General features: G+C 44.8%; 1 protein-coding gene across 1 annotated transcript in view; it reads right to left on the reverse strand.

The window, feature by feature from the left end:
• Window positions 1-1,444: 1,444 nt before the first annotated feature.
• The window catches only part of arhgef2 (rho/rac guanine nucleotide exchange factor (GEF) 2), a 35,158-nt gene continuing 17,945 nt past the window's right edge, over window positions 1,445-18,657 (reverse strand). The window contains exons 10-22 of the mRNA XM_017437694.3: window positions 9,674-9,791; window positions 9,227-9,475; window positions 9,029-9,105; window positions 8,680-8,852; window positions 8,529-8,596; window positions 8,156-8,353; window positions 8,010-8,087; window positions 7,822-7,877; window positions 6,747-6,788; window positions 6,608-6,658; window positions 5,601-5,894; window positions 5,363-5,519; window positions 1,445-5,271 (exon numbers count right to left, since the gene is read on the reverse strand). Of these exons, the coding sequence (XP_017293183.1) occupies window positions 5,237-5,271; window positions 5,363-5,519; window positions 5,601-5,894; window positions 6,608-6,658; window positions 6,747-6,788; window positions 7,822-7,877; window positions 8,010-8,087; window positions 8,156-8,353; window positions 8,529-8,596; window positions 8,680-8,852; window positions 9,029-9,105; window positions 9,227-9,475; window positions 9,674-9,791 (1,596 nt within the window). The 3' untranslated portion in view covers window positions 1,445-5,236. The remainder of the gene's footprint in view (window positions 5,272-5,362; window positions 5,520-5,600; window positions 5,895-6,607; window positions 6,659-6,746; window positions 6,789-7,821; window positions 7,878-8,009; window positions 8,088-8,155; window positions 8,354-8,528; window positions 8,597-8,679; window positions 8,853-9,028; window positions 9,106-9,226; window positions 9,476-9,673; window positions 9,792-18,657) is intronic.

Consider the following 18,657-nt stretch of genomic DNA (forward strand, 5'->3'; position numbering starts at 1 on the left):
GATTTTGAACTTCTGTGTGTCCTGGACGCCTTCCTTTGGAGGTTTTTCAGGTATGTCCCACTGGGAAGAGACGAGACCTCAGGTCAGACCCAGAACTCTCTGGAGGGATTCTGTATCCTCTCTGGCCTGGAGCACCTTGGGATCCTCATGGAGGAGCTGGAGAGGGTCACTGGAGTTTCTCTCCTGGACCTGTTGCCCCCCCCAACCCGACCACAGATAAGAGGTAAAAGATGGATGGTCTTGTCTGCTGCTGTGACTAACCTATTCTCAATGCTGATGTAGATTCTCAGTCATCCAAGACATAGTAATCCTAGCAAGCTGAATCAAAAGCAGCTGAACTTGCACAACAGGGCCATTTCAATTCAAAAAGCTAAATGTAGTCTTCAGTTTACAAATAAAGTCAGTGAATCCACTAAATACGATGAATTCCAGGCTGTACATCATCCAGCAGCTGATCTGTAGGATTTTTGTGCCTTCTTTTTACATTTCTGATATTCTTCTTTTCCATCTAACTCTGTCTTCTGTGTCCTCTGTCCTCACTCCAACTCCCTCCACGTCCTCTCTAACTACATCCATATATGTCCTCTGTCTTTTTCCTGGCAGCTGCATCTCTAACATCCTTCTACCAATATACCCACTGTCCCTCCTCTGCTCATGTCCAAACCATCTCAGTCTGTCCTCTAAATTTATCTCCCAGTCCTTCAACCTGTGCTGGACCTCTGATGACCTCATTCCTGATCCTCATCCCTCTTCTTTCAAGGTCATACCTCCATCTCTCCAGGTTCTCTTCCACCTGTTCCCTGTTCTCACCACAGATCCTGATGTCCTCTGCAGACATCATAGTCCACATGGATTCCTGTCTGTCCTCATCTGTTAGTCTGTCCATCAGCAGAGCAAACACGAAGAGGCTCAGAACCGATCCTTGATGTGCTCCCACCTCCTCATTGAAGCTATCTGTCCCTCACCACTGTCCTGCTGTCCTCATACATGTCCTGCTGTCCTCACCACTGTCCTGCTGTCCTCATACATGTCCTGCTGTCCTCACCACTGTCCTGCTGTCCTCCTACATGTCCTGCTGTCCTCACCACTATCCTGCTGTCCTCCTACACGTCCTGCTGTCCTCCTACATGTCCTGCTGTCCTCACCAACACCACAGCTCCTCCCTGTCGGATGCTTTTTCTAAATCCACAAAAACACACTTTCTGACCTTTCTGTACATCTACTACTTCCAGATTCTTCAGCTTGACCTCAGATCAACAACTGGACAGTTGGGGTTAGATATATTTAACCCTAAATGTATCATTTTGACCCAGTGTGGATCAGAGAATATCCACAATAAATTCAAGCTCTGTCTCTCAGAAATAACAGCTCAATTATTTACCTTTTTATTTTTACAGAATTAAAATTTTAATTTTATAGAAAGATAAGTCTGAGCACAAAAACGTGACATAAAAAGTCAAAAAGCAGTTTATTATATTTATATTCAAAAACAGCAGAAATCAATGAAATCAGAGATCAATACAAAACACTTCGGTCCAGCTTCACTACAGGTAAACTACTGAAAAATGAAATGTTACAGCATCAGTTCAGCACGTCACATCTGGACGTTACAGCATCACATCTGGACGTTACAGAGTCGCACCCACAAGTTACAGCATCATATCCGGACGATGGAGCATCACATCTGTTTCTGAAACTGATCAGAAATTATTTGAACCCTGAAATTTAACAAATTCTGAAACAAAAAATAAAAATGCAGTTTTTTATCATCATCATCATCAGTGGTTGCCTTCTCAGGATGATACTTTTAAAAGTTGAAACTAAAGAACCTAAAGTCCAAAGTTGAAACCACTTCCTGTTTATAGTGTTTATAAAAACAAAACAGCTGTTTGAAATCATGTGACCTCCTGGCTGAAGGCTCACGTCTTCATCAGCGCCGTCAACAGAGACGGTATTCATGGCAACAGCATCCATGTTGATGACGTCCAGCAGACACTTAGGTTTTTGGACATTTTGTAGCAGAAGTTTAAAAATTACTTTTTCACGTCAGACGTGGAGAAACATGTGTTCTACACGTGCTTCATCATCATCATCATCATCATCACGTTTCAACAATAACAAGCTGATTGGTTAATTCTTATCCTATAGAAGAGACACAGCCATGTCAACATGCTAACATGCTAATGTACAAGAGCAGTGATGTCATGCAGAGACGTCAGACGTCCTCTCAGACCAACTTGTGTGGTTTGATGCTGCGTATCAAAGTTAAAATAAACACGTAAAGCTTTTGGCTGAAACATGGATTTTTGTTCCTGAATATTCTCACAATAATGTTCCACAAATGTTTCTAAAACTACATTTTGTTTAAATAAAGTTCACACAAATGATCAGACTGAAACAGACAGCAGGCTGTAGGTCCAAAGGCATTCTGGGTAATGTAGTGTGGTAACCGTGTCTGCTTCAAACATCCTGCAGTCCTGTATGGTCCAATATGTGGACCAGTTTTCAAACCCTGAAACAGAACCATCCTTTGGTTCTGATTGGTCCCAAACATTTACATCACACCTGGACTCAAAAAGAACTACAGTCCAGAGACCATGATCACTTCTTTTAAGCTGTTAAAACTGGTTCTGGTTCAGAGCTGGCTCACTTTTAGAACTTTGTCAGAACCTGTTCAGGTCCGAGTAAAGTCTTGTTCCAGAAGGCACCCCCACCCTGAGATTTTCTGAGTTTCTGAAGATGATCAGACAGTTTCTATCCAAAAGTCAGAGTTTGTCTCATTATTTAGAACCATCCACAGGTTTATGTCAGATTTATCTAATAAATTCCAGTTTAATAGGTGAAATAATAAATCTTTCTCATGAGGTCATAGAAATTGTGGTATTTTTTCTTCCATAAACACCTGACCCAGCACTCCTCCCAACCCTCAAGCAGTCCAGGCAGATCCTGGTTCTGATTCTTCTGGAGGTTTTTTTAGGTTTGAAAGGAATTGTTACTTGCAACCTTGGAAACATTTTACAAACTGTTGCAAAACATTTACTGAAGCTGATTCTGTTTAATTTGACTAAAACTGGGTCTGAAGCTCCTGCAAGAAGAAAGGTTCTGACTGAATCATATTATCCAACCTTCTTGGGGATGCCAAGTTTCCTAGAGAGACTTAAATACCCATGTGGGCAATGGCAAAGTCATCTGGAGGGGAGTAATTGGAAGGAATGGCCTCCCTAATCTGAACTCGAGTAATATTCTGTTATTGAACTTCAGTGCTCAGAGAAAACCATGTTCAAGTATAGGTCCAGAAGTTTAATCAGTACAAATTTACCTTGAACCAAAGGTTGATGATCGTATCTTCAGACCTGTGGCTCTTTGTCTTGGACACTTGAGTGAAGAGAAGTGTCAACTGATCACCACCTGGTAGTGAGTTGGATCTGGTGGCAGGAGAGGCTGAAGGACAGACTTGGAGAACCCAAATAAATAATGAGGGTAAACTGGGAACATTTGAAAGGGCCCTCCATCTGGGAAATCTTCAACTCACAAGTGTGGGAAAGTTCTGAATGGAAGGGCTTGACTGTCCTAGAGGACTCCTGAAGCAGCTGACAGACTGGAGACTGGAGATATAGTCGGATGATAGAAGGAATACTTTGATGATCTTTTTAATGTGGTCACCATGTCCACTTTTGAGGAGACAGAGTCTGGGGACTTGTGGGAGGACACGGTCACTGAGGTCACCATGTCAGAAATTACTGAGGTAGTTAAAAGGCTCCCCAGTGGCTGGGTGCCAGGGGTGGACAAGATTCCCCCTGAGATGCTGAAGGCTCTAGACGTTGTGGGGCTGTCATGGTTAATATGTCTCTTCAATGTTGTACGGAGGACGGGGACACCTGTGGGGTGGCAGACTGGAGCAGTGGTCCCAATTTTCAAAAAGGAGAACTGGAGAGTGTGTTCCAACTATTACAGGATTACACTTCTCAACCCCCCCTGAAAAGTTGACTCCAGGGTGTTGGAAAGGAGGCTCCAACCGACTATTAAACCTCTGATTCAAGAGAAGCAGTATGGCTTTCGTTCAGGTCAAAGAAACAGTAGACCAGATCTTACAGCGTTGCTAAGGGGGTCATAGGAGCTTGACAGTCTAGTTTACAAGTGTTTTGTGGATCTACAGAGGCTAGTAACTGTCCCCGAAGTGTCTGACTCAGTCCTGGTCCTCCATTCTGTGGAGGTTGCTGTGAGAGTATAGAGTGCTGGGGTTACTTTAAGAGCTATCCAGTCCCTTCAGAACCGAAAAAGAGCACATCATCGACATAGGCAGAGAAGGTAAGGTATCTGGGAGGCTTGTTCCTGAATGATGAAAGGATAAAGTAGGAGATGGATCAACAGATTGGGGTCTCGTCTGCAGTAATGAAGGTGTTGCTCTGGTCTGTCGTGGTAAAGGAGCATAGCTGAAATGCAAAGCTCTGTATTTATTGGTCTGTCTATGTTCCAACCCTCTGGAGGTTCTCTGGGTCACAGAAAAGGGACCCTGGGGTAGACTTAGAACTTTCTAGAGGGATAATATATCCTCTTTGGCCTGGGAACACCATGGTATCCTCAAGGAGGTGCTGGAGAGTGTCACTTAGGAGATGGTGGTCTGAATATCCTCCACGACTGAATTAAGACTGAATTTGAATTGGACTCTTTGATGTAACCCTCCACTGGAGATAGGCTACACCCCTTGCGACCCTGAACAGAGTTAAGCGAGTAAAGAACATGAATGGATGTTTTTAAACTAAACATTTTCAGATAAAATCATACAAAATAAATAAACGGAATATAAAATTATAAAACTTTTAGACCAAATTGAGAAACTCTGATCAGGATGGAAAAACAGGAAGAATTTTCTCACAGAACCAGAACTAGCCCTATAAAGCCATTTGTTTGAAGCAGACTTTAAAATGTGGAGTAAGTCTCCCATCTGCACCCAAAGAACTGTTCCCAACTACACCTTTTATAAGCCACTCCACACCCTCCAGCACATGGGATCAGAGCTCCAGCAGACATGATGATGTAAACAGGTGACATGGGTCTACTTCCTGTTTCTAACAGCAACATTCACAAATCTAAAAAAAAAAAGGTTTGGTTGGCTGAAATCAGACAATTGGTCCAAAGCAGGAAATGACATCATTCCCAGCTCCTTTAACCACAAAGGTCTGACAGTAAGTTAATCTGAGTCCATCTGCAACATCATGGTGACATCATGGTGAGGTTAACTCTCGCTCTCCTCTGGAATGTCCTGCAGGTCTGAGGGGTCAAAGGTCATGGTTACCATAGTGATCAGTAGAAAAACAATCTAAGAGTGGATGATCCCAGGTATTAATAATCCGCTACTGACCTCTGGGGCTGTCAGAGCGCGGAGAGATCTTCATCACTTCCTCCTCTACCTCCTCATTTACTTCCTCCACTCCATCTAATTGGTCGACAGGATCCTCTGTGGCTAATGGAGCAAGGGGGCGGGGCTCCGAGTCCCTGCTGGTGGACTTCTTGTTGACCTGTTGGAAAACACACTCAACCTCAATCTCTTCAGGGTCGTTACTGATACTGTGTGTATTTACCTGGCTCTCCAGGCGCACCTGTTCATCCTTTGTGACATCAACTTTGTTTTTGTTTTTGTTTTTCTTCTTTTTGCCAGACCCCGCCCCCTTCTTGTTTGACTCCTCTGCCTTCAGACGCAGTCGTGCCAACTCCTCCTGCAAAAGCTCCACCTGGCGTCGCAGAAGCACTGCCTCTCCGCTGGCGTCCAGCCCCGCGTCCCGTGACATAGATCGACTAAAACGAGGACCAGGGGCGGAGTCTGGAGTGGAAGAAGAGGTGGGACCAACACTCCCAGACAGTTCCAGAATGGAGTCCTGGCGAATTACAGCAGCCTGTGGGCGGAGTCAGTAAGACAGATAAGCTGCATTATTAATTGAACATCTCATGTGCAAATTAAACAATTTACACTTTAATAGCATTTAATACTGGGAAACAGTCCTGTTCCAAAGCTCCTGATCCAGTCTTTATTTCTCTCTATTTCCCCTCCAGTCATCATGACTTTCCTATAATCTGGTGAAGTCGTCTGAATCAACAGTTCTTCAGACTTTCTGAACCAATTCTAACCTTTTGGACTTTGGCTGTTTTTTTCTCTGTCCTTGTTCCTGAAAACCTGTTTTAAAGCAGCATATTGTGCTACGTGGGTCTTCAAAGAATATAACTGATAAAACTGAAAAAGTGTCAGGCCTAAAAAAACCTCTCTCCAGCAGACAAACAAAAGAGTCATGTCTTTAACAAACAGCAAAAAATCCAAACCAGGACCTGTGAGCTGCATCATCCAGTTTTTAACAGACAGTTCTTTGGTAATCACCTTGTTGGAGCTAAAATCCTGTTTCCTGTCAAACTGTGTATTTTTGGTGTTTTTCGTGGATTCAGCTGCAGAAATGGGAACAAATTATGTTTCTGTGACAGAAGTATCAAGAAAAACTAAAAGTCCTTCAGAAAGTCTGAAGAACTGTTGATGAAGGGAGGGAGAGATTATTAGATTGGATTTGGATTCCATCAGAACTGGATGTAAGAATAAAAATGTTTATTTTGGTTTTCAGACCTGCAGGGCGTGAAGCTGTGTGCTCAAATTGACTAATCGCTGATGGACTTCCTGTAAAAACAACAAAAACTTAACATGTCAGCAAGTTAGGAAGGATCACAGCCCAAACAAAACCAGAAGACAGGAAAGGGGTGGTTACCTCATTCAGGGTTCGTTCCTGCAGCTGGTTACCGTTTTTGTCCTGAAACAGAAAATGAGAATTCAATGTTCAAGATTCATACACTAACTCAGATTAACACAAACTGACTCAAACTAATGCCCCCTTTCCACTGGCTCTACATCAGCAGCCCTGCTCTACTTGGCCCGGCCCGGCCCGGCTTGGCTCTATAAAAAATGCATCGTGTTTCCACCGGCCGGTTTGGTCAGTAGCAGAAGAATGCCTCCAAAGCCACACCTCCAGACTTCCTACACCACGAGTTGCTCTTGATGAGTGTGCACTACTGAAACTTGGCGTCATTTGTGGAGCTTTTTCAATTTTTCCGGCACTGTTGAGATGTGCAGTTGTATCCAGCGCCAGCCATCCGTTTTGCAACCTCAACAAAACCTTTTTCCATTTCCTGTTGCCTCATCAGGCTGGTGCTGAATGCTGCAGTCCCCAATGATTGCAAGAACAGCCTGGACCTCATTGTTGCACCAGGGAATAAACTTTTGTGAGGACTCCGTTGCTGCCAGCCATGACCAATGAGTGAACAGGAGCCAAGCTTGGATCATATCCGACCCAGGTCTGATTCAGTATGTGGTACTGAATCGGATTCATAACCGCTGTTTTTCAAAGCAACTGCAGTGTGAACGTTCGTGTCACATTTCATCTGACTTTTACATCAGCACAGAGGCAACAGCCACAGCTCCAAAAAAGCTCATCGTTAACAATTGAGCTCTTTTTCTTCTCCATCTTCTTTTGTCTTTTTCCATTTGGATGGACAGTTGACCCTGACTGGACAGAAACTTCAAAATCAACACACACTCACACTTGCAGCGATCATATTTACATCCTTAAAGTCAACGTGCGGAGTGTGATGTGATCTCTTCTGAGCATGCGGGTCATTTTAAGAAGTGAAGACTGTTCGCATTTAAAACGTGATGTGAACGACCGTGCAAAGAAATCTAATTTGAGCAAAAAATCTGAATTGAGCATTAAGACCTGCAGTGTGAACATATTCAGACTAACAGAAACTCAGACAGCATTAACTGATGCAGGTGAGGAAGAGGTTTACCTTTGTAGAGCTGTTGTTCAGTTTAACAGAACCATTCAGAGAACTAGAGTCACCAACTGAGAGAGACAGGTGAAACAGACAGGTAATTAAGGCAAGTGACAGGGGGAGTCATATGTTCTATCGTGATGCTTCAGGTAAAGAGGAGCACGAGAAGTATGAGGTCAGAGTTCAGGTGTCATGTGACTCACTGCTGATCTCCTGGTTGCCGTTGATTATGGAGGATTTCAGCAAGCTGGACTGGGATAGAACCGCAGCCAGTCTGTCGACTGAAACAGATAGGCAGAGTGAGATCTCTAAGCATGTCCAGCAGCAGATCCAACAAACGCCTCCTCACCTTCACTGATGGCAGAGAGAAGGAGCGGCTCAGCTTTGGGGGCGTGAGGAGTGTCAGCTCTGAACAAGTTTCTGCTGGAGGAGGAGGTCTTCACCTCTTCTGTTTCTCCTCGAGCTGTCACCTGAACCAGGTCAGAGAACAGAGTGACGCGCTCCTGCAGGAGCTCCAACACCTCCCTGTCCTTCTGCTGGATGTCAGCTGTGCAGGAGGCAGAAACTGATACTTAATCACCTTTAACATCATTAATGTTTCCTGGATTCAAACTGAGTTTGAATGTTGTTGTTGTTTGTACAGTGCCATAAATGATTTTAGTTGAGTTTTGGTGCTACTTAAATAAACCGAACTGAAATAAGTTGAACAGGAGGTGAAGTACCTCTGAGTCGGCGAAGTAAAGCTTTGTCCTCAGTCTCAATGAGTGGAAACTCGTCTCTGGACGGACAACTGCAGATAAAAGACAATACTCTGAGTACTGTGAAGTACCTGTGAGTACTGTGAAGTACCTGTGAGTACTCTGAAGTACTGACCTGAGAGCGGTCTGTTGGATACGGATCATCCAGGTCTTGCGGTCTTCTTTGGATGAAGCAAACAGTTCGTACATCTCTGGAGGGGTGGAGTCACTGATCAGGTACATCCCTCGCTCCTGATTGGCTACTTCTCTGACAATCAGGTTATTCAGGGAGACCACTGGAGACTTGTCCTGAGACACACAGTTGGACAAACAGACAGGTGAGACTCTCCCACGGTCCTAGAAAATATGCTGTAAATCATCCAGAATTCCAAACTGAATAATTCCAGACTGAACCTGAAGTAATCCAGCTTCAGAAGTGATCAGGTGTGATCAGCTGTAGCCAGGTGTGATCAGAGGATACTTACATGAGACACAAAGGTGAACTTTTGATCTTTCTCTTGAAGGAAAACCAAGATGTCTGACATCAGCAACACCTGCACATCTGGAGATAAACACCCAAACATTGCTTTTAGCAGATTTAAGCTCCACCCACACAGGTGTAACATCATAGCAAGTGAAACATCATGAAACAATGTGATAACTTTACTGAACTCTTCTTTTACCTTTCATCCTGGAGCCCTGGACCTTCCAGAGGAGAGTTCCCTCATGGAGGAGTTTCCTCCTCAGCAGTTCTCCTCCTTTAAACAATCCTCCTCCCTGAACCTCAGCTTGAGCCCGAGGGTCCAAACGGGCTTGGATCTCCTGCAGCCTCCTTGTTCGGTCCAACTCCAGAACCTCTTGGTCCACTGAGCTGACCAACTCCTTTAGGAGAAGTAAGGCCTTCTTCAAAGCCTGGATCTCCTCTTCACAACCTGCAGGAGTTTAGGATGGCTTCAGTCTGAGGGTCTGATTGTGAGATTCTATGAGGTCACAGGTCACAGGTCACAGGTAGGAGGCCACAGTTAGGAGGTCAGATTAAAAGGTCACATGTAGGAGGTCACAGGGAGTAGGTTAAAGGTAGGAGGTCAGATTAAAAGGTCACAGGAAGGAGGTCACAGGTAGGAGGTTACCTTTGGTGTTGTCAATGATTCGCTGGATAAGGACAGGATACTTTGTGATCCGCTGGGTCACCAGCAAGATGCACTCCTGGACGCCATGGCGACGCAATAGAGGACCTCGGCAGACACGCTGAGCATCATGGGACAATGAACAAAACAACACATAAAGATTGACTTAAATTCATCCATCAATTTACTTCCTGTTATCTGAGATCAGGTTTCAGAGGAAACGGGCCCAGGACGAAAACCCCGGCCATCAAGAAGATTCACTGGAGGCCATCATTACATCCACAACAAAAACATGTTACTGGGTGGATCCTTCGTTATGAAACTACATCTTCATGCTTTTATGTGTTTTTTCTATTTTAACGACCATTTGAAATTCTTCAAGTATTTCAATGTACATTAGACTAAAAAACAGATTAGCCCCTTTTTAGCAGATTCATCAGACCTGTCTGAGACAAAACAACTCCAAGTCTAAACCAGAACCATAATGATGTATTAANGCGGGTGGAGGGGGTCTGGAGGAGGGACTGAGTCCAGACGTCTTCAGTGGCTTGACTCTTGGGACGTGGAAAGTGGGATGGAATCTCGTGGACCTGGGGAGTTGGAGTCTTACGGCGACAGGATTGATGATCTTGGATATAGGGAATGGACCGATGAATCTGGGTGCGAGCTTGCGTGACTCCACCCTGAGAGGTAAGTCTCGTGTTGATAACCACACCTTCTGCCCTGGCTGGTAATCCGGCTGCTTGGATCGCCTTCGGTTCGTTGCGCAGGAGTACACCGCCGACATCTTAAGCAGAGCTTTTCGGGCCCTGGCCCAGGTTCCACGACACCTGTGGGCTGCAGCATACACCGAAGGCACCCCAGCCGCTCTCTTGGAGGGTGAAGATGGGAGGCTGGAACCCATACACCATCTAAAACGGAGAGAGACCTGTGGCGGCAGAAGGCAAAGAGTTCATGGAGTGCTCCACCCAGGGTAAGTTGGCGGACCACTTAGCAGGTTTGCTTGAGCAGAGTAGTCGGTGTTTCGTCTCGATCTCCTGGTTGGCCCTCTCCAATTGACCATCAGTTTGTGGGTGGAATCCTGAAGACAAACTGACAGTGATCCCCAACAGGTCACAAAATTCAAGCCAGAATTTAGAAATAAACTGGGGCCCACGGTCAGAGACAATGTCCCTAGGGATGCCGTGGAGCCTAAATACCTCTCTCGCCATGATTTCAGCCAGTTCCTTGGACGTGGGGAGTTTCTTCAATGGAACAAGGTGAGCCATCTTTGAAAACCTATCAATGATAGTCAATATTACAGAGTTACCAGAGGAAGCGGGCAGGCCCGTGATGAAATCCATGGCAATGTGTGACCATGGTCGAGAGGGAATAGGAAGCGGGTGTAACAACCCCACTGGACGACGACATGACACTTTGGACTGGGCACACTGAGGGCAGGCGGACACAAACTCCCGGACGTCCTTGTTGAGGGACTCCCACCAGAACTGGGATTTGACCACCGACAGGATCTTGGTGATACCTGGATAGCAAAATAGCTTTGAGTTATGGCAAAACATAAGTACCTGACTCCTTAACTCCGGAGGAACAAACATGCGGTTAGCAGGGCAAGATGAAGGGGATGGATGACCCTGAAGAGCCTGACGGAGATCCTCCTCCAATCTTGCGATGGATAGACGGACGATGCGTGGCAGGATAAAGTCCTCTGATTCATTTCTTTTATCCACTTGATTTCCCTCGTGGACTCGTGATAAAGCGTCCGCCTTTCCATTCTTTTCTCCGGGCCTGTAGGTAAGATGAAAGGTGAATCTGTAGAAAAACAGAGCCCACCTGGCTTGACGAGAGCTTAGTCTCTTGGCCGTCTTCAAATACTCCAAATTTTTGTGATCAGTCCAAATAATGAATGGCTCCTTAGCCCCCTCCAGCCAATGTCGCCACTCCTCCAAGGCCAGTTTGACAGCCAGTAGCTCTCTCGCCGACGTCGTAGTTCTGCTCCGCACTAGATAACCTCTTGGAGAAATAGGCACATGGATGGAGTTGGTTATTATCAAAAATTTGGCTTAACACAGCCCTGACCCCTGAACAAGAAGCGTCAACTTCTACAATGAATTGTTTCTCTTCATCAGGTGAATGAAGAATGGGAGCCTTGGTGAACGAGTCCCTGAGAAGATCAAAAGCCGCCTGAGCTTCCTGGGTCCATAAAAACGGATTTCTGTCAGAGGTGAGTGCATGAAGTGGAGCTGCGATCTGACTAAAGTTTTTAATGAACTTTCTATAAAAGTTAGCAAACCCTAGGAACCGTTGAAGACCCTTTCTATCTCTTGGAATAGGCCACTCGTGGATCGCAGTTACTTTGGATTGATCCATCGACACTTGATCTGGGGAAATGTTAAACCCCAAAAATGAGGTTGCCGTCTGGTGAAATTCACATTTTTCAGCCTTGACAAAAAGCTTATTCTGCAGGAGTGTAAGGAGAACTCTCCTAACATGATCTTTGTGGGATGTGAGGTCTCGAGAGAAAATGAGGATATCGTCGAGATACACGAAAACAAATTGATTAATCATATCTCGTAAGAGATCATTAACAAGAGACTGGAAAACAGCCGGGGCATTGGTAAGGCCAAAAGGCATCACTAGATACTCGTAATGGCCTGAAGGAGTATAGAACGCTGTTTTCCATTCGTCTCCTTCTCTGATTCGCACCAAATGGTAAGCGTTGCGTAAGTCGAGATTGTTAAAGTACTTGGCCCCTTGAATCAGGTCAATTGCAGATGACATTAACGGCAGTGGATATTTATTTTTTATTGTGATGTTATTTAAACCCCTATAATCAATACAGGGTCTTAGGGACCCATCTTTCTTAGAAACAAAGAAGAACCCTGCTCCTGCTGGTGACACTGACGGTCTGATGATGCCCGCCTGCAAGCTCTCTTTAATATATTTAGCCATAGCCTCCTGTTCGGGCCGAGACAATGAAAATAACCTACCACGAGGCGGAACAGAACCAGGGAGAAGATCAATGGGGCAATCATAGGGTCTATGGGATGGTATTGAAGTGGCCTTGACTTTGCTGAATACCTCCTTGAGATCATGGTACTCTGAAGGTACCTTGGAAATATCCGGATAAACTTCAGGTTTGACATCAGGTGATTCTGGAGCTAAGACGGCATCCAGCAGGCAGGATGCAGAACACTGGTCAGCCCATCCAGTGATCTCTCGCTTGACCCAGTCAATTTGAGGGTTGTGTTTTCTTAGCCAAGTTGCTCCTAAAATGACAGGAAGGTCAGGAGAGTGAATAGCAAAAAACTTAAGTGTCTCATGATGGTTTCCACAAACAGATAACTGAACATGTTTCGTTTCAAAATTGTCCTGATTTAAAACATGACCGTCGAGCGCTGTGATTCTGTGATCATGATTAGAGGGGAAAATCTCGATTCCGAGAGATTTGGCAAAGGTTTGGTCAATAAATTCAGAGTCTGCCCCTGAGTCAATGAACACCCGGGTGGATGTTTTGTTACCCTGAATGGACAGTTCAGCCGGAAGAGTAAGCATAGAGGAGAACTTGTTATGACTTACTGGGCTCAGCAGGACTCTCCTGGATCCTACTGAGCCTGGCCTTTTACTGGACAGCTTCGCACTGCGTGATCCTTGGCTCCGCAGTAAAAGCATAAATTGCTCGCCCTTCACCTATTTCGTTCCTCCATGGAAAGTTTGGTCCTCCCAAGTTGCATGGGTTCCGCTGAAGAGCTACCGCCAGCCGTGTTGCCTGAGTCCTGTGGGGTGAAGGACCTGAAGTCTGATATGTGATTCCTTGTAACCGGATTACCTTGTCTCTCCAACTTGCGTTCAGATAATCGTTGGTCAATCCTGGTTGCCAGTTCCTCCAAGTCTCTTAGGTTCGAGGGACGATCTCGGGTGGCTAGCTCATCCTTAATCTCCTCCTTTAATCCTTGAAAAAATACATCAGTCAAAGCTGGGTCGTTCCACTGGCTGTCTGCGGCTAGCATGTGGAAGTCAATAATATAATCTGTGACATTTCTCTTTCCTTGCCTCAACGTAAATAATTTACGAGCTGCGTCTCGTTCGGGTGCAACTGGATCAAAAACCCTACGTAGTTCGGCAGCAAAGTCCTTGTAAACATAGCAAAAATGGGAGTCACGTTGCCATTCTGCAGTGCCCCAAAGTTTAGCTTTGCCAGAAAGCAGGGAGATGACGTAAGCAACTTTAGCTCGCTCAGACGGAAAAGACGACGGTTGCAGCTGAAAATGAATTTCACACTGCTTCAAAAACGGTCTGCATTGTTTAGACTCACCAGTGAAATTTTTGGAAGTTTCGGTTCGTGCATTGGGGACACGAACAAACGAGTAGTAGCCAAAGGAGCTTGAAAAACGGCGTCTACTCTGATGCTAGACAGGTCGCGGATTAACCGCATCATTTCCTGCATGTTAGACTCTAACCCGGAAATAGCTCCGTTAACGTTGCTTCGCCAGCGCTGCTCGTCTGAATCCATGTTTTTATTTGGCCAGATTATTCTGACAAGGCGAGACTTGGCAGGATTCAGAACAAGCACACTTTGACAAAGTTTTAAGGTGTTTATTGTCAACGAACCAAGAGCAGGATCACAGTCTTTGAGCTGGGCACTCACGTGACCGCCAGGAAGCGGGACCAGAACTGATAAGTCCTCCGTGAACCGATGTTCAGGTTCAGACAGAGAAGTCTGAAAGGGGCTAAGGCGAGAGAGAGAGTCCGAGTCCAGGCCAGGGGTCAGTATCGGTGAATCCGAGAGCAAAATCCAAATCCAAAAGGGGAGTATCCAAAAGGCGAAGTCCAGAGGTACGTGGTGAGGTCGGTAACCGGGAAGCAGAGTCCGAAGAGGTGTCCAGAAAGGGGCAGGCAAGGCTCGTAGGTCGTTGGTCAGGCAAGGGTCGTGAAACAAGGAATCAGGCATGGGCTGTGAAAGTACGCTGGACATCTACTGGGATAAACCGTTCAATAATCTGGCACTGGGTAAGTGTGGGCTGTGGGTATTTATGCAGGGGAAAACAGGTGAACCAGATGATAGTGATTACGAGAGCATGGTAACATGGGCGTGGCTTGGAACTGGGAAGTGTGGAAAATTACTTGGCTGTGGCATGACTAGAAGCAGGAGGCGTGGCAGGAACAGATGAAGCTGTGACAAATGCATGAATCCAAATAACAGCCATTAAAATTTTCCTTGGAAGATTTTCACAACTTTCAAAGACACAGATAAAAAAACAATCATAAAACACATTGGCGATATATAGTTACTGAATCATTTCATAGATCCATTTTACCTGTAGGTTTGAGAACCAATTGCTTCTAATTGCCAGCAGTAAGTTGCCAAATGTGAAAATGTTCTGAAGGTTAGCTTATATGTTCTCTTCAGGAGATTGAAAATACTTTGCTGTGGTTTCAGGTGGAAGCTGTGAGACTGATTGCTGAAGGGAAGGCACCGAAGATCACACAGCCTCAGGGGGGGGCCACGTATGAGTGTATCCAGAAAAAAGAAAATGCGAAGGTAAAAGTTTGGAAGAGTGGAACTGAGCTTAAATAATAGAGAAAACACTTCAAACGTCAAATTTGTTCAATACATGACACCCAAAAGGGCTTTATTAAAAGAAGCAAATTTAAACTAGACAAGTTTGAAATACTGCATATCTTACAATACCAATGTTCAACAAACAAAGCCTCATTCTTTTAGACTTCTGACACTCATTTTTGTGATTTCTTTTCTAAATCTGTATATGGTGAAACCATGGGGAAGATAATTTTAAAAAAGGAACAGTCAGACTTGTTGCTGGGATGATGACAGTAGTTTTTTTCTGTTGGTAGATTGACTGGAACCATTCAGCTGAGGCCCTCCACAACTGGATCAGAGGAAACGACAAAGTCCCTGGGGCCTGGGCAGAGGTTGATGGACAGGTAACAGGACCAGTGGTGAAGCAATTACTCAAACAATGTACTTAAGTAAAAGTACAAATACTCAAACAAAAATGTACTCAAGTAAAAGTAAAAGTACCACATTAACATTTGTACTTAAGTAAAAGTAAGAAAGTACTGGCTTTTAAAACTACTTAAGTATTAAAAGTAAAAGTACTTGTCGACTATTTTACCTAAAGGCTAATACAATGTCATTATGTGTACCTATCGTATTTAATTTTAGAAACATCAGTAATGTACCATTTTAATGAACAATGCTGATGATTTGTTGCTTACAGCTAATGAAAACATGACATTTCTGATTAGATTACACACCAATAAAAAAACATAATGCAGGCATGTGGGTCTAATCAAAACAGCCCCGGCTCCAGACAAGTTTAACAGGGGTGGTTACTCAAGTAAATGTAACAAGTACTACCCACTTTTGAACACAAACTACAACACCAGTAACCTACAGGCTACTTCTTAACAAGCTCAAGGTGCTGTACTGATATAGTCATCTTTTAGCTAACATTAGCTGTATCCAACAGTTTTACTCAACTCAGTCGGTTAGTTTGGGGAAAAAACTGTGCAAAGTTTGTGTTTTGCTGGTTTGCTGCCATGATTCTAACATACACCTGAGCAGCTCTGCACAGCAGCAAGTGTCCTTCGCTGCCCCACATTTGTAAACCCAGCTAGCATCTTAGCTGCTCATGCTGCATTTAAAGGCGGCTCGGAAAAGTAGATTACGACGTGTTAACAACGGATTAAACAGTTTTAACTACTGAAAAAAGTGACAAAGCACAGATAATGGGAAGTGCGGAAGCCTCTACTGTATCAAATCGATACAGGAATAGCAGAGAGTTGGCCACTTTAAGATAAACTTGACCCGGTTATTTCAAATAAATCTTTTAAATAACGCCATGGGTGGCGCAGGTCTTCTGGTTGTCTATCACCGGACTCCTGGGTGTTAGTGATTCTGCAGGTGCTGTGTACTGCCTTGCTCTTCTTGAGGGAGGGCCTAATGGTTCTTTCTCGCTTTGCATTGGTCCGGTGGACTGATTCCTCTCTCGCCATTGGATACTTTCAAACTAACGAACAAATCAAAATACCGAAATGCAACTTGGATGTAGTCAAGTCAAGTCAAGTCAAGTCAGCTTTATTTGTCAATTTCTTTTACGTGTGCAGACATGCAAAGGAATCGAAATTACGTTTTCACCATCCTGCGGTGATACAGAAAAGACATTTACTGACACTACATACATAGAACTAAAACTAATTTCTAACAGAGATTCAAGTACTCAGGACAACAAAGTATTTCACATTGTGAGTTTAGAGTAATTACAGAGGTAGTAGAGAGTAGAGTGTTGAGTGTAGCGTAGAGTGCATTCTAGTAGTGGTCATGTCATGTTGTGCAAGTGGCAATAGTGCAAAGTTTGTCCCCTGTGTTTGGAGGTAAGGCAGTTGTGCAAAGTTCTAGTGCTGTGCAAAAGTCTGGTGTTGTGCAAGAGTTCTGGTGTTGGTTGAGCAAGAGTTCTGGTGTTCTGGTGTTGGTCAGACGGGGGTGGGGGGATCCCATCTTCTTAACAGCAGTTCTGGTCCTCTGGTTCTCTGGTGTTGGTTGTGCAACAGATCTGGTGTTGTGGTGTTGGTCGGGGGGGTTGTCCCATCTTCTTCTCAGCCGCTTGATGCTGAGGGGAGGGAGTTCAGCATCCTCACAGCCTGGTGGATGAAACTGTTGGAGAGTCTGGTGGTGCGGGAGCGGAGGCTTCTGTATCTTTTCCCGGATGGCAGGACGCTGAACAGTGTATGGGCAGGATGGCTAGCATCCCCCACGATTGTGACTGCCTTCCGGGTGTTCAGGAGTTGGACGCAGGGAAGCAGTCTTTGTCTCCACAGATTAAACAACTTGATGTCTCAGTATCAGCAGATGTCCACTAAGTTCACGTGGACCAACCTCCACCACCACAAGGTAACATCTTGTTTTTTCAGAAGTCAGCGGCATTCCTGAAGTCCAAACTCAGACCTGGAGAAGGTATGAGCTTCATCTAAAAGTCCTGGAGGTCCTGGCCAGGATCATTTACTGTGCACATACAGTGGTCCTGTTACAGTAAACTGTTGTATTGGTCCAGAGGAAGCTGTAAAACCTGCTGCATGACCTTCCACTGTTTGTCAACTCGTCTGGCTGAGAGACGGTTTTATTATCTCAGACTCGAGCTGCGGCTCCCAGGAGTGACTTCCACATGAGTGAAAGTTTGAAAGTGAAGCGAGTCTGCAGACCTCGGGATGCCACTGAGCTCTCAGATAAAACAGCGGCGCCTGGAGCCTCAACACAAGGAGAGTTATGAGGACGCCAGCCTGCCAGCAATGTGACAATAATATCTCTACTTCACACATCCGTGATGGGCGCGCTGATGCACGAATGTACTGCTACCAGTGAGTTTTTATGTGTGTGTGTGAAACGCACACGGGCAGATCTGAGTGAAATACAGACACTCAACCTTGAATATCCTCTCCATCTCTTCCCATTAAAGCCCTGGAGGATAGAAATGTTGCTGTGTGTGCGTTGGGCGATGATGTGAGGCGGAGTCCTGGGTCTTACTGTCAGCTACCAGGAGAGTGACTGACAGCTCAATAACAACATCAGCATCTTGGGAACCATTTTAGGATCCTGTTTATGGGAAATGTGAACAAATCATTCCAAAAAAAAAAAAGTAGCAACTGGATGGATGATAATAAAATAATAAAATCTCATGTTTGTTTTGGTTCCAGCAACAGCAAAACAGCAGTTTGGGATTAATAAATGACAATAACTGTAGTAAAATGGTAAAATACACAACTGCCTTCTTCAGGACCAGAAACAGCACAAAGAAAATGGATAAAATGCATCAAGAGTCAGAGTGTCTGACAGTCAGACCATGGACGGTCTTTACAGGGTTTTGGTCTTCAGAGTTGTAAAACCTCCAACAGTGGGTTCCCCATTCTGCATGATGAGGCTGTAGTGGGTCACAGGTTGGTTATGTGCCCATTAGAGTACTACAACATGA

This window comes from Kryptolebias marmoratus, linkage group LG4, assembly GCF_001649575.2.
Source record: "Kryptolebias marmoratus isolate JLee-2015 linkage group LG4, ASM164957v2, whole genome shotgun sequence".
Classification (NCBI taxonomy): domain Eukaryota; kingdom Metazoa; phylum Chordata; class Actinopteri; order Cyprinodontiformes; family Rivulidae; genus Kryptolebias; species Kryptolebias marmoratus.